Source organism: Macrotis lagotis, chromosome 1 (assembly GCF_037893015.1).
Source record: "Macrotis lagotis isolate mMagLag1 chromosome 1, bilby.v1.9.chrom.fasta, whole genome shotgun sequence".
Classification (NCBI taxonomy): domain Eukaryota; kingdom Metazoa; phylum Chordata; class Mammalia; order Peramelemorphia; family Peramelidae; genus Macrotis; species Macrotis lagotis.
The window spans coordinates 160,911,668-160,936,352 of record NC_133658.1 but is presented as its reverse complement, the minus strand read 5'-3'; the positions used below and the strand labels follow the sequence as shown (position 1 = coordinate 160,936,352).

The 24,685-nt window shown below is 36.4% G+C and overlaps 1 protein-coding gene across 1 annotated transcript; it reads right to left on the bottom strand.

Annotated features, from left to right (window-relative positions):
- Nucleotides 1-1,686: 1,686 nt before the first annotated feature.
- POLR1B (RNA polymerase I subunit B) lies at nt 1,687-23,691 on the bottom strand. Its single transcript, XM_074209288.1, has 15 exons — nt 23,445-23,691; nt 21,325-21,492; nt 20,903-21,049; nt 20,013-20,145; nt 17,686-17,822; nt 17,352-17,575; nt 16,557-16,728; nt 13,614-13,785; nt 12,699-12,980; nt 10,795-10,928; nt 9,588-9,758; nt 8,935-9,091; nt 7,643-7,839; nt 6,392-6,645; nt 1,687-5,558 (listed from the first exon to the last, which is right to left on the bottom strand). Exons 1-15 carry the CDS (start codon nt 23,619-23,621, stop codon nt 4,676-4,678), a joined length of 3,408 nt encoding a protein of 1,135 aa, XP_074065389.1. The 5' UTR covers nt 23,622-23,691; the 3' UTR covers nt 1,687-4,675.
- Between the last annotated feature and the right edge of the window lie 994 nt (nt 23,692-24,685).

Here is a 24,685-nt window from a genome sequence, read left to right as displayed (position 1 = left end):
TTCTATGATTTGTTCTTTGACCTCATTATTTAGAATCCGTAAAATCTCTATTTGAGTCTGTGATTTATTTTTGGTCACTGAACTGGCTACTATTTTTATTATGTTATAATCTGTGAGAATCATATTTATTATCTCTGCCTTTTTACATTTATTTGCAAGTATATCTGTACTCTAATAAATGGCGAATATTTGTAAAACTTCTATATGGTGCTGAGAAATATGTATGTTCTTTTGCATTCCTATTTAGAGGATGTTACAAGTCTTTAAGCTCTAGTTATATTTGTCTTTTAGACTTCTGTTTGTCCAGTTCTGTTTATCTGTTAGCTTCTACAAAAACTGAGGGACATTGAAATCTTCAGTCACAATTGTTATTTTAATTTTTTGTAGTTTTGTTAATATTTCTTTTATGAATTTAGTTGAGGCATTTGGAGAATATAAGTTTAATATTGATATTGGCTTGTTGACTGCAGTTACTTTCAACACTTTCAGTGCAATGTAGTTTTTGTTAATCCTCTTTATAGTTTGAATTTTTTTGTTTTATCTTTTTTTTTTAAGGTTTTTGCAAGGCAAATGGGGTTAAGTGGCTTGCCCAAGGCCACACAGCTAGGTAATTATTAAGTGTCTGAGGTCAGATTTGAACCCAGGTACTCCTGACTCCAGGGCCGGTGCTTTATCCACTGCGCCACCTAGTTGCCCCTGTTTTATCTTTCTTTTTAAAGAATTTCCTTGATGTTCCTTGATGAACAGTATTCCACCCCCACCCCCCATTTTTATTCTATGCGTGTCTGTTTTTTCAAATGTGCTTTATGTAACTTCAGATTATGGAGTTTTGTTTCTTTATCCTTTCTGCCTTTTTTTCATTTATTCAAACAAATTAGAATTGTTTAATCCATTTACAATTAAAGTTTAGGAGAGATAGGTTTGTTTTTCTTCTGTTTGTCTCATAGTTTATTTTTCCAAATAGAATGTTCCATGTGCTATTATAGTATACAGTACTATTTTAGCTTAGCCTGTTTTAGGATTGCCCTGTTCTGGTTTTCTTTTTTGGAGCCTCTCCATCCCCCCTTCCATCCCCCCCCCCATTTTTTCATTTGTTATTCTTTTCCTTTCCAAAACTCCTTTGGAGTTTTGCTTATTTTTTCTTTCCTGCATTTATCTGGTTATTTAATTCTTCCCTTCTTTTTTTCTTCAAATTAAATTTTTTTTCCCCTCTAAATAGAACCCCCCCCCCCACTACCATTCTCTTATCTTCCCTTCTATTCTAGACTTTAGTATTTTATTCATAGTCCCAACAGTCCTTTTTGGTTCATGGAATTATACCTTTTAAAGTTCGTATTTTTGATTTCTTTTCTGAAAATTTGCTATTGCTTTGTGTAGCTTGCTTCCTCACTTTTATTCTACTGTGCCCATCTTTAAAAAATACTAATTCCTCCAGGTGATATATTATTGCCTTATGGTGGAAATCTTCGTATGTGTCTCTATAGCTCATTATTGATCTTTGCCTTTCCTTTGATCTCTTTTCCTCCCCTCCCTCTTTTTTCCCTAGGATGACTTCCCAGTCATTTGGGTTTTAAGGACCAAATTCCTGTAGGTGATATCCAATGTAAAATCCCCATTTCCTTTTATAGGATTTTTTTCTCCTGTAGGAGCATTCATCAGTGCTACCCCCTCCCACCATTGAACAAAATTGCTCCTTTTCTTCTTTCAGTAATCTTTACCTCTTCACCCATACTCTTGTAGGTGATTTTTTTTTTTGAGATGACAGGTTTAATTTTTTTCTTCTTTGTTAGTCTATGACTTGATTAGGACCCTTGTTTTCAAGAATCAGTTTTCTTGGACAAATTATTTTTGATTGAAGTCAATCTTTTTGCCTTAAATATGAGATTCTAAGCATTCAACTCTTTTATAGGGTTTTGTAACCCTGATTTTTTTTTTTTAGGGTTTTTTCCCTGACTGCATCCAGCTTTTTTCTTTGACTTGGAAGTGCTGCATTTTTTACCTTGATGTCCCTAGGAGTTTTAATTTTGAGGTTTCTTTCAGATGACCTGTGGATTCTGTTTTCAAGCTGTCATAATAGTTCTGGGCAGAACTTTCATTTCATGAAATATGATAATCCAAGCTCTTTTATTGGTCATGGCTTTCAGGTTGTCCAAATGATTCTTAATCTATTCTTTACATCTTTCAGTTCTAAACTTGTTTAGGGCCTTTTCTTGTTCATGGAGTTCATGGTCCTCCTCCTTCTAGGGTTCAAAGCCTCTTTCCTTCATCCCAAAGCTGAGTTCAAGGGACCTCTTCCTCTGTGGATTACATTGAGGCTGTTTCTTCACCCTCAAAGATTTTCCCTTTTCTTGGACTGAGCAATAGACCTTTTCTTCCTAATAACCTTTGTCAAGGTCCTTTTCTTTGGCAGGTGAGTTGGGTCTTCCCTTCTCCCTACCTCTTCCTCAGTCTAGATCAGAGCCACCACACCAAGAGGGCAGTCAAGGTGGTCTATTTTTAGTCACTTAGAAAGGTGGTAATAGAGGCAGAAGGAGGGATTTAGGGAGATGAAGGTGAGCTGCATTATTTCTTTCTATTCAGTCATTTTGGCATCAATTGCCTATTGGTGTAAATTCAAAATGAGAAAAATGAACCAAGAATAACTATATCTTAGGATTCCAAGTGACAATTTTCCTTTTAGGATAAAACATGCACTCATAAATTATGACTTCGACAAAAAAAAAACAACTCATGTTCAGGTACTTAGAGTTGCCTATTAGATTGATAATAGTAACAAAATTATGCATTTCCTGCCAAATTTGACAGACTGGCAAATATGTCTAATTTAAAGGACCCCCAAAAGAAAATGCAACTGGTTATCATATAATTACAGAAATTTTTGTCAACTTCCTTAATTCTAAAGTTCCTTCAAATTCTAAAATTTTGACACAAGTATAAAAGAACAGAGAACAATTTTCTTCATCAACCTATTCATTAGAAAGCCATAGCAGTTTTCTTATTCGTTGAATGGCCAGATCTGATATCCACATAGAGGGTTGGAATATCTCAGAAATCTGTGCCTGGTATGTGCTCTTGAACTCTTTAAAAAGACTGGCATGTTTATCAATTTAAAAGAAATAAACCTACGAGAGTGCGCTAATCTGTTGGATGACTTTGGGATCCAGAAAGATCAGCCTAGAAACTTGAGTCAAATCTAAAAAGTTTAATAGTTTAAAAAAGCGGTATCCAGAATAAGGGAAATAATGCTTCTACTGTTCAAATTGAACTGGAGTGGCACTACACTGATCATTGACTTCTCCTTTGTAAGACCATCATCTGTGTCCATTTTCCCTAATGATTGGTGCCCTCAAATGCTTTGTCATAGGTTTTCTTTTTTACCCACTCCAACTTCCTTCTTGGCAACCACATAAGTTTGTATGAATTCAGTCATCTCTCTCATATATAACCTTAGCAAGATTTTCTTTTTCACCTGCATTTTCTTGATTTCTTTAGATGTCTAAGAAAGGCATGATCTAAAATAGTTGAAAATGCTTAAGAGATTTAACATAAAAATAGATGCATCAGGTCACATATTTAACATCTTGTGCAGTTAGCTAAAAAGCAGGATAGCCAGTTGAGTTGAGATTTCAGACTTCACTAAGTCTGCTTAGAAGTTTTAAAAGTAGACATTTTAAATTTAGTTTTCTTTATAACAGTCCACTAGGGGAATGGATTCTAGATCCTATACAGGGCTAGTCCTGCTTCTCTGGACTTCTAACCCTACTTCCACGTGAGTATGTTTCCCTCTACAGAATATAAACTCTTTGAAAGTAGAGACTATTTCATCTGTGTCTTTATCCCTAGTGCCTGGCACACTGTAGCCCTTAACAAATACTTGCTGTACTAACTTTAGTACTATAGCTATTTTCACTTTATATAAACTCACATTACACAAATCTGCTTTCCAGTGGGCAGGCAGCAGAACCTTGTGCCAGCCAAAACTTTGGCTCCAGCTCCTAGCAGGTGGTAGTGACAGGAGCACTGCTATAGCCTCCTAAGCCAGGGGTCTTTCACTCTTCATGAACACTGAAGTTACTCTCCTTGCAGGGACAAGGCCCTGTAGAACCCCACAGCGGGAGGAGGAAGTCTGTTAAACAGACCTTATGTTAAACAAGAACTGGTTGTACTGCTTCTCTCACCTGTTTTGATTCTGAAAAAATGATCTAAAATTATCATGAAATTATGACTTAAAAGCACATTAAGGTTTCTGAATCAATGTTTTAAATAATAGAAAATAAAAAAATTTATCAATATGGGTAATTACATCTTGTGTAAGGAATGTGGTTCAGATAAGAATGTAGAGAACCTTAGTTACAATCTTAAGAGATCTTAGTCTAATTTATTTAGCAATAGTCATACATAAGGTCTTCTTTAAGCTTCCTTCTTTCCTATACAGAAACTCAACTTTGTTATCAAACTGTTCATAAATACAAAAATTCGACATAAATTCTACTGAATATTGAACACTGTATTAGTTTATGTGCAAAATATTTTGCTTCCTGAAATGATTCCCAAATAATGTTTAGACAAAATAAGATTCAAATTCTTCCAGCCCCCCCAAAAAACTTGTTTTTTATTAAAAAAACATTTTAAATGTAAAAATATATCTGAAACGGAAATCTTGAGAACAGAATAGTTAAATGACATCGAGTTTGACTTTTATGTTCATAGCTGCCAATTCAGCTACAAAATAGCGGAAAACATAAGGAACAGAAACTGTGTCAATAGTGTCACTACGGTTACACACAGTGCAGTTGTACTTCCTGTTGCGCATGGCCGACCAGGAAGGTGGTGGCTTCTCTAGAAGTGGTGAAAGCAAGCTACCACACTTCACACACACATGGGCCACTGAGCGGTCAGAGCAGTTGAAGAGGCGGTCATGAAGCAGAAAGGAGGTGCCATGTGCTAAAAGGGCATCTCGTTCCATTTCTCCAAAACGAATTCCACCCTGAACATTCCTCCCCCCAATGGGCTGGTTAGTGACTTTATCTCGGGCACCAGTTGTCCTCACCTGAAATTTGTCTGAGACCATGTGTCGTAAACGCTGATAGTAGACCACCCCTATGAAAATATCTGCTTCTAATTCTACCCCACTGATGCCACTGTATAGTCTCTCCGTGCCATAGAAGTTGTAGCCAGCAGCCTTTAACATCTCACCAAAGTGCTCTAAGGCAGAGTTCTCCTCTGAAAAGGTGAAGGGGGTGGCATCATGACAGAGGCCATGCAGAGCGGCAGATTTCCCTGCCATGCTCTCAATCAACATGCCAATGGTCATTCGAGATGGAAAACCATGAGGATTGAACAGAATGTCAGGCACCATCCCACTTTCTGTAAAAGGCATATCTTCAGCAGGCCACAATCGACTCAAAATTCCCTTCTGTCCATGGCGACTGGCAAATTTATCACCGATTGTTGGATTTCGGGGGACTCTCATTGTGATGCAGATGCTTTTGAATTTTCCATTCCCAGAGTCATTGCTACATACTTTGATATTATCCACAATACAGTTTTCTTTATTTCTAAAAAAAAAGCAAAGTTCATATTTATTATTAACTTACTCAATGGTCTTAGTTTCTTTAAAATAATGTATTTGGGTAAATACTTCCACCATGAAACTTTACATCAGAAATTCTCTTTCCCTTTCTCTGTTAATATGGATCCCAAATACCCCAAGGCTCCCCCCACGTTTATGTTTATAATTTGTAAACTTTCAATAAAAATAAAATTAACCACATCAAAATGCCAAAATGGACCAGAAGGAGAACTGTTCTGAATGTTATTGCTAAGTGAGTTTTTGTTTAGCACTGAAAACGAGTTGTGGTTTTCAAATTGAGGATTCCCCTGAAAAGCTTCATGATTCCATTTGTAACAATCAAGTTATTTGAAATGCTACCCACTGTTTTACTGAATTTGTTATAGAAGTCAACTAAAGATTAAATTCAGCTCAAGAAAACAAATCTTAAGCTTATCTTTACTATTTTTAAGGAAATTACTAAAACAGAGTTGTTTGTCAATCAGTCAAAATACATGTTAAGCACCTACTATATGCCAGACCTCTTACAGAGGGTTCTAAGAGAGAGACTGGTACACAACAGTCTAAAGGTAACCTTTACTTTTTGTAGCATTTGTTCACTTATTATGGCAGTAGGTACTGAAACTTAATGCTTTCCTTTCCCCAGATGATGTCTGGAAAAGTTCCTGGCTAATCAAGTCAGCACCGATTGCTAAAATGTGTTCATCTCAGCAAGAAGCCTAACAATCATATTTTCACATAAGCTTTTGGTAGAAGAAAGCACATCTCTAAGGATCCTCTGTAAAATGAATAAATTTTTAAAAAAGGATCCAAACTTACTTATAGTATGTCACAAAGCTTTCGCCTGTGTTGATATTTAGATAACTGTAAAAAGGGTCCCCATATTTCAGAAGAGCTCCAATATGTGGCAAGCCATCATCATCTAATTTCTGTTGAATCCGTTGATCACCAGGCTTGACTCCAAACACCAGACTATCATTGCCTTGCTTGATTTTTTCAGAAAGATCTATGAGTTCTGTCTTGTAGACACTTCCATGAGCAAAGCCTCTTTCCCAAGAAGCTTTATTAACAATCTAAGAAAACAAAAGAAACATTTATCTGAAACCTGCTAGATCACTGTCATATTAGAACTTTTGTTTGGTTTTTGAAAGGCAGTGGGGTTAAGTGACTTGCCCAAGATCACACAGCTAGATAATTAAGTATTTGAAGCCAAATTTGAACTCAGGTCCTCCTGACTTCAGGGCTAGAGCTCTATCCACTGTGCCACCTAGCTGCCCCCAATATTAGAACTTTTAAAGATAATTCTAAGAAAAACGGCAATTCTATTTGGCTTTAAAATAATCTTTCATCAAAATCAAATATATTAATGTCACTTTCAGTCTGAACTTGAATTTCCAAATTAAAAGAAATCTATTTACAGGATGATTTTTTTGAGAGCAAGTATAATCAACAAAGAAGAAAACTAGCCTACTAAATTTCTTTAAAATGGAAACACATACAAATAAACTATTTCCCATCATCTCCTACTCTGGTACCTTTATGGGGCCTGGTGATACATCATAATTTTGTTCTTCAAGGACCAGCCAAGATGAATTTGGAGAGATTCAGGTTGACTGAAAGAAGATAAATTTTTTGGCTGTGATACTGTTCAGACTATTTGAAAGGCTGTGGAAAGCTATGCTATATACTGGAGCACTGACAAAATTGCAGTTCCTTGAAGAACACTTATTCTCATATCAGTTCTCCTCACAATTCACTCAAATAAAATAATCAAATCACACATTAAACAAATAACAAAGATTTTAAGTCCTTGAATATTTAAAGAATTTGTTGTATTTTAAAGTCTAAAGTCTAAATGTATAGGTGCCAAAAGCAACATATCATGTCAGACTTTTCCTATGTTATTTTTTGCCAATTGCTGGTGTTTTTTTTTTCATTCTATTTTTAAAACAACATATTGCTCCAAAGGCAGGGGTTGGAGAAAATATGCTGGGAAATATAGGTAACAGAAAAATAGATTTTTTTTTAATGCCACCCTGCATTTTTGAAATCCCTTTCCCAATAACATACCATAGCATCTTCCATATCATATCCTGTGTAAGAAATAACTGCCACAATAGCATTTGTCCCAATGGGATAGTTATCCATATCATAATAATCATACATGTATGGCCTGACCAATGGGCTTTGTGGAGTCTGAAGACGATACAGTTTATTATCTGATCGATCACGGTAAGTAAGAAGTGGAAATCCCATGGTTTGTTTGCCTAGAGGAAAAAGAGGAAAAAAAAGAAACCCAAATTGTGAATACTCAAAATATTTTTAAAAGATTTATTATCTCACTATCCGATGTATTTTTCCCCATATGATGGAGAAAAGTCAGTGATAAGCAATAGAGAATGGCAAGAGAGAAAAACAAAGTAAAAAGAGAGCCAGATCCATAATCTACCTACCCCCCAAATTCATGACTTTTGGGCCTTAATCAAGGATTCCTGTATTTTTTTTTATGTAACTGACATTTTCATAGCACTTTAAAGTTTGCTAAGTGTTTTTAAATTCATGAACTGATACAGGTAAGAAGTACAAGCTATATGATTGCTATTTTACAGATGAATATATTGTTGAAGATAATGCTTAAATAACTTGCCAAGGGGTCATATAACTAGCACCTGAGATAGGATATGATCCCAGGTTTCCTCATTTCAAGTTTTGTGCTCTATCTTAATACTCCATGCTGATTCTCATCACTGAAAATATTCTCAAAAAAATTATTTACCAATTATTTCAAATTAGTTTGGGAGATTTCAAAGAGTTTTTTTTTTTTAACTGTATTATCCTATTTCAACCAGGCTGGTAGAGCAGCGAACATGAAGGTCTCAGTACTGACTGGCATAGGGGGTTTGACCTGCTATTTCCAACCTGGACTAGTTTGCTCCTTGTTAGGAAGTGTAGAGGGTCTCCAGACTTAGTACAGATGCCCAAATGACTTAACTCACTGTAGCTCAGACTTCCCAAACTCAAGCAACCCACCAACCAATGGCTCTCCTAGTATCAGGAACTAGGCATGCCCCCAACTCCTGGCACTCATTTCTTTCTCAAGTTAACAAGTAAAACAGGAGAGAGCAGCAACTAATTAGGCTGAAAAAAACAGACTGAGCTTGATCACCCTGTTACAAATCTATTCCCACGTAAGAATAGGGTTATGGAAATATACACCTTATTTTGGATTATAGTTTAAAGTACTCACATTTTATATTTTAAAAATAGTGTGTAATTAAAAATTATTTTTACCTGTTTGTTGGGGGAAAAATATTCAGTTTTTAAAAGTAGCATGTAATTTTCCTAATTAACAAGATAATTACCCATCTGGCACTGATACATGTTTCGAGGACTCTGATTATGATCAGAGAAAGGAATGAAATTGGCCACTACACTCAGCATACTGTGAGGAAAGAGCTCCTGGTGTGTCGTTACTCCGGGAACAATCTCATTCTCAAAGATAGCAATGTTCATAAAGATCTGAAACCAAAAAAGGAACAAAGTAGGAAATAAATAGTGGATGTCATATTATTTAGAAGCATGAGAAAAGGGGAGAAAATTTTAGTAATTTAGCTGAAATCAAATGAAAATGCTTATACTCCATAATCTATGGGAAATGAAGTTAAAATTTCCAGTACTCATTTCCTGTTGCGATCTAAAGAAATATACAATATAACAAAATTACAATATACAGAGTTGATTTTTTAAAAAATTAACATGAGTTCTCTATCTAAAGAATGACATATATGTCAAAAATATAATATGATAATACAATATATATATCAATATATTATATATGACATATAGAATAATAATGAGAAAAAATTTTAAATCACCATTCTATAATTCTGTAATGGTCAAGATTCCAATTATTTTTATCAAGTATTTTTAAGAGATGGAACAAATGGGCAATTAAAAAGACACCTGAACCCACATAAGTCTTTTTTATAGATACCAAGAAAGTACATCCCCCTACCTGTTCCAGAGTGCCAATTAGTTCTTCTTTACCTAATTCCAAATTTTGTACAGGTCGTATCATTCTACAAGGAGTAGTGAAAAGAAATAGTCCAGGGTACAAACTTGGTTTTCCAGTCATTGGGATAAGAACTATTTCCATCCAAGGAGGGATTTGTTTTTCCCCCAATACCTATTTCCAAGAAAAAGAGAATCAGAAAATGCTCCCCTCCTCTTTAATTCCATGAATGATAGTTCTATATTTTAGCAAAAAGCAAGCCACCATGGAACTAGTAGCAAGTTTCAAATTATCCCTGATGAATGGAAAAAAAAAAGAAGTAAAGATCAGAATGGAAGGAACTTAAAGTTCTTGTACCTTTCCCTCTTCTCCAATCCTTGATGACAGAACTATTGAGCAGTGGGACAAATTAGTGGAGGGGCTAGTTCACTAACTTTCTAAATTCCTCCAGAATTTTATGCCTGATAATTTAGTCTCCTATAATATAACCAATTTAGGAATAACCAATTATAAAATGCATAGTTAAGCATGTGACAACTCACACCTCACATGTAAGCCTTGTAGAAAACTGAAAATACTTTCTCTAGTTGTAAGCTAAATGTATAAACTATGAGCAAAGAATGTACAATTTTATGGACAGTTATTTTGTTTCTCTCAAAACAAAGAACATTATAATTCAAAGGATAAAGTCCCTGGAATTAAATAGAGTAATCTATTGGAGCAGCTCTCCAAATACCTATTTTATTTCTCTTTTCAAAGCTCTGAAGACACCTAATTAGTATGACCTATTTGAACTGTATCAGGTCTAAAATCCATTATATGTGAACAACCTAATCTGGGTACTCGGTTTTTAGCTCCCAACTATAATCATTAATAGTTATTTTGTTTAGTTTCTCAGTTAGATTTTAAATTTGCCAATCAATCCTTCAAATTAGAGACCAGCAAACATGCTGATCAGACACTATCCCCTAATTCAAACCATTTAAGCTAATTACCCACTGTGTTAATCTGTTAATTACTTGTCCGAAAATATTTTTCAACCAGGTACCAAACAAAATTCTCCCTAGAAAATGGCCATTCCTATGCTCTCTCAAATTCCTTCAAATTAATTTATGGCCCACTTTCTCAGAACAAAGAAAATAAAAAAGAAAAGTTCAAAATAAAAGAAAAAATAAAAAAGGGAAGTCAATTTAGAATTATTTAAGATCACCTTAAAATTCCGAAGACAATCTGCAATGGCAGGAGCAAGATCCTTTTCCACCCAGCCTATCATGATACCATTCAACATAACAGGATAGCATTCGTTATAAGGTTGACCTGGAGTCCCATCAAATGGTGTAACCCCTGGGGAAAGAGGGCAATAATATGATAAAGCAAACCATATCCAAACCCTTCTAGTCATTAAATACCTGCACATGGGTTTCCAATAATCTCTGTCATCACTTTGAAATACTTCAGACATTTAATATCAATACCCTTAGACTAATTTGAACCTATAGGCCTTCCTTATTCTTTAATCAGAGTACCATGAGTCACAAAATGAAATCTCAACTTTTTAATTAATTTTTTCCTTATTGGTAAGAGGCCCCAGAAGTTAAATATTGATTAAAACCAAAAGATCAATAGATATACAAAATAGAATGCTTACATGCATGATATTACAAAGATGGTTTAACTGAAACATTCAACACATTAACATAGAAAAAGGGGTCAGAATCACAGACTTTCAGTGGATACCTTGTCTAACCCCAAAAGTAGCCCCACTACCAAATCTAGCTTTTTGACTGAAGGGTCAATGAGAGGACATCAACTAGCTCCCAATAAGGTAGCTGGCTGCACTGAAGGATCATGTTAGCAAGTTTTTTCTTATACCAAGCAGATGTTTATCATGTATCAGATGTTACTTTTAACTGTTGTAGCTCACTGTTTAGGGACATTTATTGTCCTCAATTTTTGAACTCACTTCTGGATTCCTGAAATTGTTTAAGATCTTAGATCTCTGTGGAAATGAAATGTCACTATGTAAACATTCTAGAGGAAGTTTTGGAATACTAGAAGATATGTGCAGTCTAGGATGAATGGCTTCTGGACTCCACTCTAAGATAAGAGAACTAAATGGATACAAAACAAGAGGAGGAGATCAAACTGTTTCTAAGTTAGAAAAAATACCACTACAAAACCAATGAGGAATGGAAGGCTCATGTAAAAGACAAAGTAGGCTAGAGAGGAAGGGGAAAGAGCATTAGAAAATAAACAAAGGAGTTGGCTGAGGTGGTGAAATGTCAGTCATCTTATGGGCAGAAAATGCAATGCAATCTGATATAGAAATAGAAATGAGTCTGGAAAGGACTGCTATACTCTCCTTAGTCCATCACATTACATACCAGATAGGGTCAATGGGCACAGATGTTAAAATGGCACCCACTAGATCTAGAATGCAGGGTCTTTGGCATTAAGGATTGGTGCTTTTAGGTCTTTACTTTCAAAGAAAGCTTTGAAAATTTGTTGCTTTTCAACATGGAGGCGATGATCAACCTTGATGGACTCACTCATTTCATCAGTGCAACTATCAGGGACAATTTGGGGCTCTCTGCAATGGAGAATACCATCTGTATCCAGAGAAAGAACTGTGGAGTTTGAACAAAGTCCAAGGACTATTTCCTTTAATTTAGAAAAAAACAAACTGATATCTTATAGTCTGATCTTGTTATCTCTTATACTTTATATTTCTTCCTTAAGGATATGATTTCTCTCTCATCACACTCAATTTGGATCAATGTATAACATGGAAATAATGTAAAGACTGACAAATTGCCTTCTGTAGGGGGTGGGGGGAGGGAAGTAAGATTAGGGGAAAAATTTTAAAACTCAAAAATAAATAAAATCTTTAATGGAATAATAAATAAAAAAAAATTGTTGCTTTTGATTTTAGCAGAATTTTGTAAAAGAGCAGAGCGTCACCTCTAACATTGCCAATTCTACTTTTTTAATTTTCAAAGTGTTTTCAACAGTTTGCAGGGTTGAAACTCCATGTTCTTGATGATCTCCCAAGAACTTGGCATTATCCATCACAATCACGGTAGGAGGAAAACTCACTTTACTACAAAAACATACCTAAGGAGCAAAGCAAAGGTGGGATGGAAGATATGTAGGTAGCCTGTGTGACTATCTCACAGATAGCAGTCAAGTGGTTCATCAGGCCACAGGGTTCTCCATCTGGTGTGTGCACAGGACAAAGGAAACCCCAGGACTCAGGAAGCAACTTGCGTACTGTGGTCGTTCTCATCTTGGCAAAGGCAGCACCTCGGTGTACACAGCGAAAATGGGAAAGGTAGCGTATGAAATTGAGTTTGTCAGCCACCACACAGAGGCCAGAATCTTGCAACATGCCAAGACCTGAACAAAGCAAACATCAAAGTTGTTTAAAAGCTCCAAATGTTCATAAGTTACTGTAATCAAATAAATTCTATATTCACTGCTGTTAAATAGGTTTATACATGATGACTATCCCTAATATATTTTTGTCAACCATTTCAACCTTTAGCCCAACCAAACCTTATACTAAGGAGGTATGTTTCTTGTAGTTGGATGCCTGGTTAACACAGAATTACATAATTCATTCCTAAATAATCAAGAACTCGCTATAGCTATCATTTCTGATAGTTACATCATTTCTGCTTTTTATTTGAAATGCCATAAGAAGTGACAAATATGAAGAATACATCAAAATATGAAGAAAACATCAAAAAAGGGAAGCCTTATTAAGTGATATGGGATAAAAAAAGCAGGATGAGGCTAGTATATATATTATGTAAAAAACAAACTAGAAAAAGACTAGAGATGCAGAAGCCAATAGGAGACTTAAAATTTTATCTTGCTAAAGCTGATATTCACTTAAAATTAAAAATAATAAAAGCCTCATGTATGGACAGTTTTTATTTTCATTTGGTTATTTCAATATTCTCAAACATATGCAACAAAAATCTAGGACAGTTTTTTTTTAGTAATTTAAGAAAAAAATAACTTCACCTGATTTTGATCGTAGAGTCCCAGTAGCAAGAAGATACTCAAATGGTCTTGTAAGCTCTAATCCCATACTAAATACTTTCATCAGATTTTCAGTATTAATAGAGACATTGGTTTTTTGAGCTCTCTTATCTAAAGCTATTTTAGTAGACACCAACCAAGCTTCCATCTTTTCCTGAATTGAAAAGAAAAATAAACAAACAAATAAATAAATACAATGGGGAGATGACTTTTTAAAAAATTTCCAAGTGCATTATAATAACAAAGTGACTTAATCAGATCAAAATTAGTGGTAGAATTTAGGATGAGAACCTAAATCTCCTGATTCCCAGATCAGTACTCTCTAACTGAATTATGCCTAATGAACTATACAGAAATCCTCTGAAGTGCCCCCTCTTCCATAAAGCCTTCACTAATCCTGTACTAGGTCTTCCCCCATCCCACCTAGCAATTTGTTCAATAACTTTCTAATGCATTTAACATGGAGTATTTTTTTTTATGCACAGGATATATATCTTACTCTTCTACTAGAATGTCAGATCCCTAAAGGGACATTCCTTATTTAAAACTCTATCTCCATATGGTGCTTTGTACACAGGAATACTCAATAAACACTGTTTGAATAAATCAGTATTTCAGTTGTTTACAAATATACTGATATATGGTCCTTTTTTTTGGCAAGGCAATGGGATTAAGTGACTTGCCTAAGGTCACACAGCTAGGTGATTATTAAATATGAGGTTGGATTTGAACTCAGGTCCTCCTGACTATTCACTGCACCACCTAGCTGCCCCAGTCTTTTTTGTTTGTTTTAGGGTTTTTTTTTTTTGCAAGGCAAATGGGGTTAAGTGGCTTGCCCAAGGCCACACAGCTAGGTAATTAAGTGTCTGAGACTGGATTTGAACCCAGGTACTCCTGACTCCAGGGCTGTGCTTTATCCACTACGCCACCAAGCTGCCCCTGCCCCATAGTATTAAAGTGAAGAAAGTATAATCACTTCTATATTATTCACATGGGGCTAAGGAAAAGGTGAGATAACAAAGATGTGGACAATAAAAGAAAATGTAGCTGGCTTTGGAATGTTTCTATGCTTAAATATGAAAAGTCAATAAAACTTTTCGCTCTTGAGAGACTAGAGGTCTCAGCACCTACACATGCTTCAACCCTTGAGAGCTTTAAACAAACACTAAGTGTCAATTAATGAAAACAGTCAAGAAAAGTAGATAATTGCACTTAAGAACTTGGAAGGATGTAGGCTCATCAGCTGGGACAGCAATGAAGGAAGAGGCCATATACAGAGTGAAGTGGTCTTTTTCTTCTTGCAAAAGTCCCTCTTGATCTCATTATTGGCCCTTTCAACCATCCTCCTATCACCACTTTTTTTCCAAATCTTTCTCCTTATTTACTGGTTCCATCTCTATGCTTCAACAAACATACTCAGATCTCCATTCTCTTAAAAAAAAATCCTTTTCACTAAATCCTAACATAGCCTCAAACTACTGTCCATATCTTTCTTTTCATAACTCAACTCCTAGAAAAAGCTCAACTTCACTTCCCATTCACTTCTCAACCTCTTATGCTCTAGATTTCAATCTCATCTTTTTAACTAGAATGAATTTCTACAAAGGGCAGCTAAATGGCTCAGAAAATTGAGCAATGAATCTGGAGTTAGGAAGATCTGAATTCAAATTTGGTCTCAAACACTTAGTAACTATGTGACCTTAGGCAAATCATTTAATCCTATGGAAAAGGAAATGGCAAACCACTACATTTAAATTGCCAAGAAAACCCCACAGAAAGTATGGTTCACATGGTCATGGAAGAGTTGGCACAACTAAACAAATGAACAGTTTCTACATAGTAAACAGCAATATGTTAGATATAGATCTGATGATCTATCCTTTTTCTTTTTTTCCTTCCATTTGCTTTTTATGTTATTGATCTCCCCTCAAGTTTTTTATAAAGACATTTCTCATGGGTTATTTCTTTTAAGTCTCTTTTCTATCATCCTTTTCTCACCCTTTATACAGATATACTCAGAATCTTCCCTTTTCCTATGGCAATATCATTAGTTCCTATGGGATCTACTATCATCTCTATACAGATTAATCCCAGCTTGATATGCCCAGTCCCAATTACTCCCCTGAACTCCAGTATTACATAATCAGCTGCCTATTGGCTATCTCTAGGTGGATGTCTGATAGGCACCTCAAATTCAATGGATCCAAAAGAGAAGTCATCTTTTCCCTCACATTCTTCCCTTTTTTCTAATTTTCTTATTATGTTGGAGGTTTCATTCTACTTCCAGTAACCCAGGTTTACATTTTCAAAGTCACTATTGAAGGCTCTCTCCCTCAGGTTAAAATAAGTTGTCAAATCTTGTCAACTGTCCCTCTCTAATTTCTTTCACATAGAATCCTCTCCCTCTAATTATACTAAAACCACCCTAGTTCAAGCTCTCAAGTCTTGCCTAGACCACTAGCCTTCTAATTGATTTCAGTCTGTAGTTCCTCCCTCCTTTAATCCATCCTTCACTGATGCTAAACTGACATTCCTAAGCACAGATATGACCATGTCATTACTTTGCTCAAGAAATTCTAGGGGTTTCCTTTTTAACCAATTACTCTGCTTTTAAAGCTTTCTGCCTACCTTTCGAGGCTCACTGATATATTCCAGTCAAACTAGACTCCTATGCTGTTCAGTAAATATGACATATTATTTCTTGCCTCTATAGTCTGGATCCCTCTAAAAAGTCATTTCTGTTATTGTATCAAGTTTATAGGCAATCTTGGTTATTTTGCATGATAAAGTACTATCTCTTTGGGCCCAGAATATCACTTATTAAAATTCAAACATTAAGGAAATTTGGAAAGAATTGTAGGTTGGTGTATTTTGCATTTGAAATACAAGAGAAGAGTGCCCAAAGTGTAGAAAATATTAATTTACCTTTAAAAACATAAGAATGAGTCTTCCTGGTGTGAGAACTTCTTGATTCATTAAACTATCAGGATTCTCCTCCATACATTCTTCTTTGGCAAAAGTAAACAACTTTCGGGTCATGAGACAAAGTACATAAAACTTTTCTTCATTGGATTTCAGATGGATACACACACACTGACTTAAATAAAAAGAAAAAAATTCAAAGGAATTCAAACAGTGATTGACACTATATCATTTTCTTCTAATCAAATTCATGAATATTTACTAAATATATATGTAAACATATAGCTATTACTTAGTCAATCCATACTGAAGACTATGTAGCCTCAGAAGAGAAATGGAAAACTGTCATTTTCCAATACCATAGTTTCTTTCTTCTAACTTGGTCATTAAGTTAAATCCAATGAAAAAGAAAAAAGCTATCATTATACTAAGTCTTTGCTCCAATAGATTCTTTGACTCAGGATAGCCACCAAATTAGTTGCTGAATTATATTCTCACTATGTCAACTACATACACTCACACCAGACCTTTAATGCCATTGCTCTAAGGAATTTTTAGTGAGAAAACATCCTCTCCCAATGTAGGTCAGCACAGGCCTGCCTGGGAATCAGAAAGGTTCAGTGAGTTGCCCAGAGTCACACAGTCAGTAGGAGTCAGATCCAAACCCATAATTTCCTGGCTCTGAGGATGAGGAGCTAACTACTATATCACAGCATTTCAAATACATAATCATAAAAACCCCTCACCTTGAACCCCAACTAACAACAAAGAAAGAATACTTTTCAAGAAAAGACATACTCTAATAGAAATTCCGCAGTTTGTTCATTCGAGTACCAATCAGGAAGGTTGAGCTTTACTCTGAAACGTTCTCCCAAATAGTTAAGGACTTGTCTTTGTGTGAGACAACCCTCTTCCATTACAGTTCTTAACATCTGAGAAACACAGTTCCTAAAAAAAGAGTTCTCCTCTCTTCCTTTAATCAGTTCCTGAAAAATCTGGTAATCAGAAAAACCAACTAATGCCTAGAACAGAATAAAAAGAAAAGTTTAACATTAGTGACTTAATCAAATCTATATTTCACATTGTATAATCAGAGCAAAGCTCTGGAATCTCATGAGAAAAATGCTCATACCTTGAGTACAAATCCCAGAGGAAGAAAAAACAATTCTTTATGATAAATAAAATTCACCATCACTGAACCATTCTCCAGGTAGTGAAGGTTCATGTTGATTGCAGTGTGTTCATCCCTAACACAGTGCATTGAAATTCCTGTCAAAAGAAACATTTCAAAGTGAGAAACTTCAGCAACTCTGCTTGACTATGATACAAAAAAGGGTAACTCTATACTCACAAGGATAAACAGTTGTAAGCTCAAGTAACTTTTTTCATAAAGATCAGTTTGATTGCTGATACAGTTCTCACTTGCCATAAATTCACATTTTACACATTCAACTTTACAAAGAAAGAATTCTCCAAGAAATGCACATTCCCCCCCAAAAATGTTAACTTTACTGTAATGTACTGTATCGCACTCTCTTCCCTCTTATCCAATGACTCCTGGTCTCCTATTCCCTCTCTGCTCAACAAACAAAAATAATCTTTTAAACAACCTCCCAAAGCAGAATGAATGCAGAGAGATCCACCACTACTATCTTTAATGGGAGCTTGAATGGAGGCCTCGAGAGATGAGAGCTGAGAGAGATTTGCTCCAATCTACCCCACTTGCCCATGTGTCTGTCTTTCATTTGTCCATGGCCCCTGAGTGTTGCCCTTCTTTCCTGTGTCCATGTCCAACTCCAAAATCAACCTTCTACATGGCTTGCCCTGGATCCCATGTATTCCTACTCCTGTTTCCTCCCCACACATACATATCCTTGAACCATTTGATGGGATGCTCCTATGAGCCCTCCTTCCTCTGCAAACTTGCATTAAAATAAAAATCACTTTCCACAGATGTCTGCAGAATGATCCACTGACATAATTCAAGAATCATCTGTCTGTGCTTATATAGGGTTAGTATGTACTTATGGAGAATATGATACATAATTTAAAAAATTAAGTAGCCAAAATGACTTCCTTCTTCAAAATATTTGGAATACAAAGCAAGAGAAAGACAGAACACAAAAAATAAGGAGAATCACAGAACTGGAAGTGGAAGGAACCTGAGAAATCATTTGTCCAAGCCCTCCACCATCGTATTGTATTGCAATTTAAGGTCTCTGTTGGTCTAGATGGGAGCAACAAGTTATGATACAGTTTAAAATGATGTTTATGACCCATGGGACTGTGAACAAATCATGAAACTCCCAGCCTTCTATTTCATTCCCTTGTGGTCTGACACATCTTCTAGCTCTAGCTAGTTCTGTGATCCAGTGATCCTTTGATCCACACTGAAGAATTTCTACTTTTTTTTTTTAGGAGGGGGGAACTACATTTAAGATGGAGGGATTATGTTCTTTCATATAAAGAATTGACTTTGTATTTTAATATACACAACCAAGAGAACACAAATGAATTCCATTACAGTAAAGAGGTTGAAAAATATTTTTTAATTTTTGCAAGGCAATGGGGTTAAGTGACTTGCCCAAGGTCACACAGCTAGGTAATTATTATATGTCTGAGACCAGATTTGAACTCAGGTTCTCCTGATTCCATGGCCAGTGTTGCTATCTAGCTGCCCAGAGTCTCTCTATATGTTTATTTATTTATTTTAGGTTATTGCAGGGCAAATGGGGTTAAGTGGCTTGCCCAAGGCCACACAGCTAGGTAATTATTAAGTGTCTGAGACCGGATTTGAACCCAGGTCCTCCTGACTCCAGGGCCGGTGCTTTATCCACTGCGCCACCTAGCCGCCCTGACTCTATATATTTAAAACTAAAATAAAGGAAATTTGGAGAAGTAAGAAAATTCTTTCTTTTATTGAGTCAAAAATCAAACAATTAGTATTATACAGGGCAGCTAGGTGGCGCAGTGAATAGAGCACCGGCCCTGGAGTCAGGAGGACCTGATTTCAAATATGGCCTCAGACACTTAATAATTACCTAGCTGTGTGGCCTTGGGCAAGCCACTTAATCCCATTGCCTTGCAAAATAAAAAAAACAACAAAAACCTAAATTTAAAAAAAAGTATTATACAACAATGCACTGTGTGAAAAAACAAACAAAAAAATATACTGTGATGTCTATCTGTGAAATATACAAGGAGAAGCTTGTTGATGATCTGTTAAGAATGGTGTTTTATAAACAGAACTGGGACAAAAATTGGAATCAATAAATATCAAGGTCTCTTCCAACTTTTAACAATGAAATACTTAATAAAATGGAGTCACACAAAAGAAAAAACAAGAATCAATTTTAAAAAACTTTCTCTTTATTTCATTTAATCTGCTGACATTTAACTTAAATTTATCTTTTTTGTAAGCTAATATTCCAGTATTTATTGTTATGATTCACTACTCACCATAATGGGTATAGCCAGGGCCTCTGGTTTTCCATTTTGGTCTTATCATTGCAATGGGAAAATTCCTCCGAGGCATAATTAGCATCCTGATAATTTTTTCAATTCCATTTATTATGAAATAGCCTCCCATCTCCTATTGAAGAAGTTATAGGGATGTTATCACCACAAGGTTACATATGCATATTCATATCTATATACGAATACATCTCTGTAAAATCAAATATTGTCCAAATCACTAATAAGAGAAATGTACATTAAAAAACTGAGGTTTTCATTTATACCCTGCAAATCAGCAATGACAAAAGATGGCAACAGTTAATGTTAGAGAAGTGAAAAAGTTAAACACACTAGTATACTGTTGGTGGAGCTGTAAATCAACACAATCATTTCAGAAAGCAATTCAGAATTATGCAAATAAAGTAACTAAAATAACCATTACTCTTTCACCCAGAGACCCCATTACAAGGTTGTACCTGAAAGGAAGCCATTGATAAGAACAAAGTCCTCAAATACAACAAAATATCTATAGCAGTATTTTTTATGATAGTAAAGAATCAGAAACTAAGGTGGTGACCATCAATTGGGAAATGACTGAACAAATGTTGATATATAAATGTAACAAAATTTGCTGTGTTGTAAGAAATGATGAGCTAAAAAGAGAAAAGCAAGGAAATATTTATAAGAACTGATGCACAGTGAAGGAAGTCAAGAAAATATAGTGACTGACAATGTGATAGGAAGAATACAACATAAATATGCACATCAAAAGCAGAGGTGACAAAATCATAAAGAATAAATATGACTCGAAAGAAGGGATGTAGATATTAGATAAGATTTTTGAATGCACTAAAAATGTCTTTATTCATCCCAAATTATTGATTTCCTTTTACCTCTGCTTCTTCATGGTGCTCAATAAGAGCTTTTGGAGGAAGATTATATAAGTTGCACAACTTAGACTTCACCATAATAGGAATATAGCCAAGGCATTGTTTAATAATTCCCTTTGGGATTCCATTCACAGACCAGCTGATATCAGCCTAATGGAAAAACAGAAGGAAAAAAAGTTCATTAGCCAAGATTATATGTCCATATAACTGAAACTATAGAAGTAATAAAAAGGTTCATTTTAAACAGTTAACATAACAATTCTAATTTTGGGAGCAGAGTGAACAGTTCTAATTTCTAGATATTTAATACTTTAGATTTATAAAACAAATTCCTAAATGATAAGAAACCCAGATATATGTGAAGAGCATTAGGCATACCAGATATATAAATATTCATTTGTTATTAGTCATCTTTATTCACTTACTGTCAGCTTTCCCCGATATGTACTTCTCCTACCACGACATTCTGCTGGGTAGACTTTCAACTCTTTGCAGATGCTCCCTTTAGGGACCACAGGAGGACTAACCACAGCGTCCACAATGGAGAGAGTGATGCGTTCATCTTTAAAAGCAAACTCCAAGGGTGGAATGGCCTGAAAACACAACGTAACTTTTCTTTTTGTTGCATTTTATTAAGATCTTTCATTCAAAAGATTCTCTAATTACATCTTCCTAATTTAACTAATAAATTCTTACTGATTGTCATAAAGGAGATAAGCTGATTTAGACTTGATAATAACTGAAGCTATCAAAGAAGAACAAGGCAATCACTGGAGATGGTGCATTCCTCCTCAATAGGAAGGTTTCATTTATAACTTTCTAATCAAGAAAGACATCATTTTATGTATCCAGGGGCCTTCAGAAGTAAGGTGGTGACAGGAGATCAGGTTTATTTTATCTTATTTATTTTAGTTTTTTTGCTAGGCAATGGGGATATGTGGCTTGCCCAAGGTCACACTGCTAGGTAATTATTAAGTGTCAGAGATCACATTTGAACTCAGGTACTCCTGACTCCAGGGCCAGTGCTCTATCCACTGCACCACCTAGCAGCCCCAAGAGATCAGGTTTAAATGTGAAAAGGAAAATGAAGTCAGAATTGCCTCTTAGTGACTTCATGGGACAGAAAACAGAAAAATCTTCCCTGAATATTTCATCTCCCTCAGCTCCACTCTTTCATATTTTAAGACATATTTTCATCCAGATTCTCTCATTTTTCTTATTTCAAAAGGAAGACGCTTCTTAAGGCTAACTCTGCTACCTGTGCCCCTGAGCCATCCTCTACTGCAGAATATTTTGAATTTATTTTTCCTTTAGTTCTTTGCCTTACTTCTACTGGCATGCTACCATACCAAAACACACCTTTTTTTTTTAAACCCTTTTAACCCTGTGCTACAAATCTCATTTCTTTCCTCATTTTCAGTACTAAACTTTTTTTGGAAGAGTCTATACTTGTTACTTCTATGTACTATCATTCACATATTTCTCAAACCCTGATAATGTGACTTCTGCTCAATCTCTCCACCAGAACTTCTGGAGGTCACTGTTTCTTTTTGTAGAATATATGATAAAATGGAACAAGCATAGGAGAACTGAGTTCAGATTCTGTGGCTGATGTTATGTAGTTGTAAGACCACAGGTCCCTCCATCACTCAATTCCTCCGGGCTTAAATTTAAGAAATAAGCAAAACTATAATAGTTAAACCTCTATCTACCTCACTATTTCACTGTGTGGTTTAAATGAGAGGCTGGGATATGATGTTTTATGAATTTATCTATTTTTGTCTGATTCCCTTGCTAGATTGTAAACTCCATGGGGGCAGGGTTAGGTCTTCCTAAAGTTTGCATATTCCCCGGAGCCTAACAAGATGAACAACCATTTACAAGGGGCTGAGACAAAGGCAAAAATCAAAATAACTCTGGAGAAATTTGTATTCAGTTGCAGGAAGAGGGGAAACAACACACATGATAAACACTGCTGAAGGAATGGGTGATTCTCAACCAACAACTATTACTTATAAACTGTCAAAGACAACAAGGACCTCCCCATAATCTCTAGGCTCAGTTAAGTCAATATTTATTCAGAACCTATTGTGATCTAGAAACTGGGCAAAGTATCGCAGATATAAAAGTTAAAAATCGGATCCCATTCTCAAAGAGTTCATACCATAATCTGATCAAAACTGGATAAAGTTGGGGTAAAAACAAAATACAGGATAGACTGGGGAGTCGTCTCGGGCGGGGGGGGGGGGACACTAAGGAGGGCTGGGAAAGGCTCCTGGGGGTGAGATGGGGTGAGATGGGGTGGGATGGAGAGAAGAAGCCGTCCTTCCCCATCTCCCGCGGGCTCAGCTCCGGACCCGAGTCAGTCACGTGGGAACAGAGGCGGGGGCGGGGCGTGGGGAAGGTCAGGGCACGAGACCAGGAGGGGGAGGGGGAGGGGGAGGGGCGCAGGGGGAGGGGCGTGCCGCTTGGGGTCAGGACGGGCCGGGTCGGAGGTCAGCGAGGGCGGGAGCCCAGAGAGAGCCGGGTGGGGGGGGGCGCTCACCTGCACCGCGTGGCAGAGACCCTCTCGCACTGCATAGTTGAAGGACTCGATGTGCGCCCGCGTGAGCTCCTGCAGAGCCGGGAGCTGCTGCTCTTTGGGGAGCCCGTACCCCGGCTCGGTTAAGTGTTTCAGGACGGGCCCGCTGGCCAGGTTCCGCCACTTATTACCGGGATCCATGGCGGTCCCGGCGTGGGAGAAGCCAGCCCCGGCGGCTCGGGATCCCAGAAGGCACTTGAACTCCCGCCCCGCCTCGCTCTCGTGGCCTTCTGGGAAATGTGGTCCTAAGGAGCGTCACAAAAATAATCCCGGAAAACTACAAGTCCCAGCAGCCTATGCGCGTAGTACTTTCAGTTTTGCTCTCTGTGTGTCTATAATTTAACACCAAAATTTTGTCAAATAGGACATTAGAGAAAATTATATATATATGTATATATAGTTGACTCAATAAGTCAACAAACATATAATAAGTGCTTACTATGTAAGTGTGTGAAATGCAAATATTAAAAGAAAGACAGTCCATCACTCCAAAGAGCTTAAATTCTAGTGGAAGAAGACCTTACATAAAAGGAGGCCTAAAAAAAGGAAATAGGAGGAGAGAGACATAGTAAAGAAACTCCAGTGGAGAAAAAAATGGCATCCTACGTCCTTAAAATGGGGATATCTTGGAAAGAGCAGGAATCAAACAGGATCTTGGTATCTAAACCAGAGACAGTCAAAATAAAAGGGAACAACCCCCCCCCCCCCCATCTAAATCAATATTATTGTTATTGTTGCCCAGTTGTGTCTGATTCCAGGCACTTCCACTCTCTATCTATTGAAGTTCCATGACACTCTATCTCATCCTCTCCTGTCCATTTTTCCTTTCGCCTTCAGTCTTTCCCAATATCTGGGTGTTGTTTTTTTTTTTAGGTTTTTGTAAGGCAATGGGGTTAAGTGGCTTGCCTAAGGCCACACAGCTAAGTAACTATTAAGTGTCTGAGGCTGGATTTGAACTCAGGTACTCCTGACTCCAGGGCCGGTGCTCTATCCACTGTGCCATCTAGCCGCCCCATGTTTTCTAATGATTCTTTCTTCTCAATATGTGACCAAGCTTCAGCTTCAGTACTTGACTTTCCAAGTGAATTCATTTCTTTAAGCCTGAATTAATTACTTTAAAAATAGACTGATGCGATCTTTTTGCTATCCGAGGGACTCTTAAAAGTCTTCTACAGCACAGTTTGAAATCATCGATTCTTCAGTGC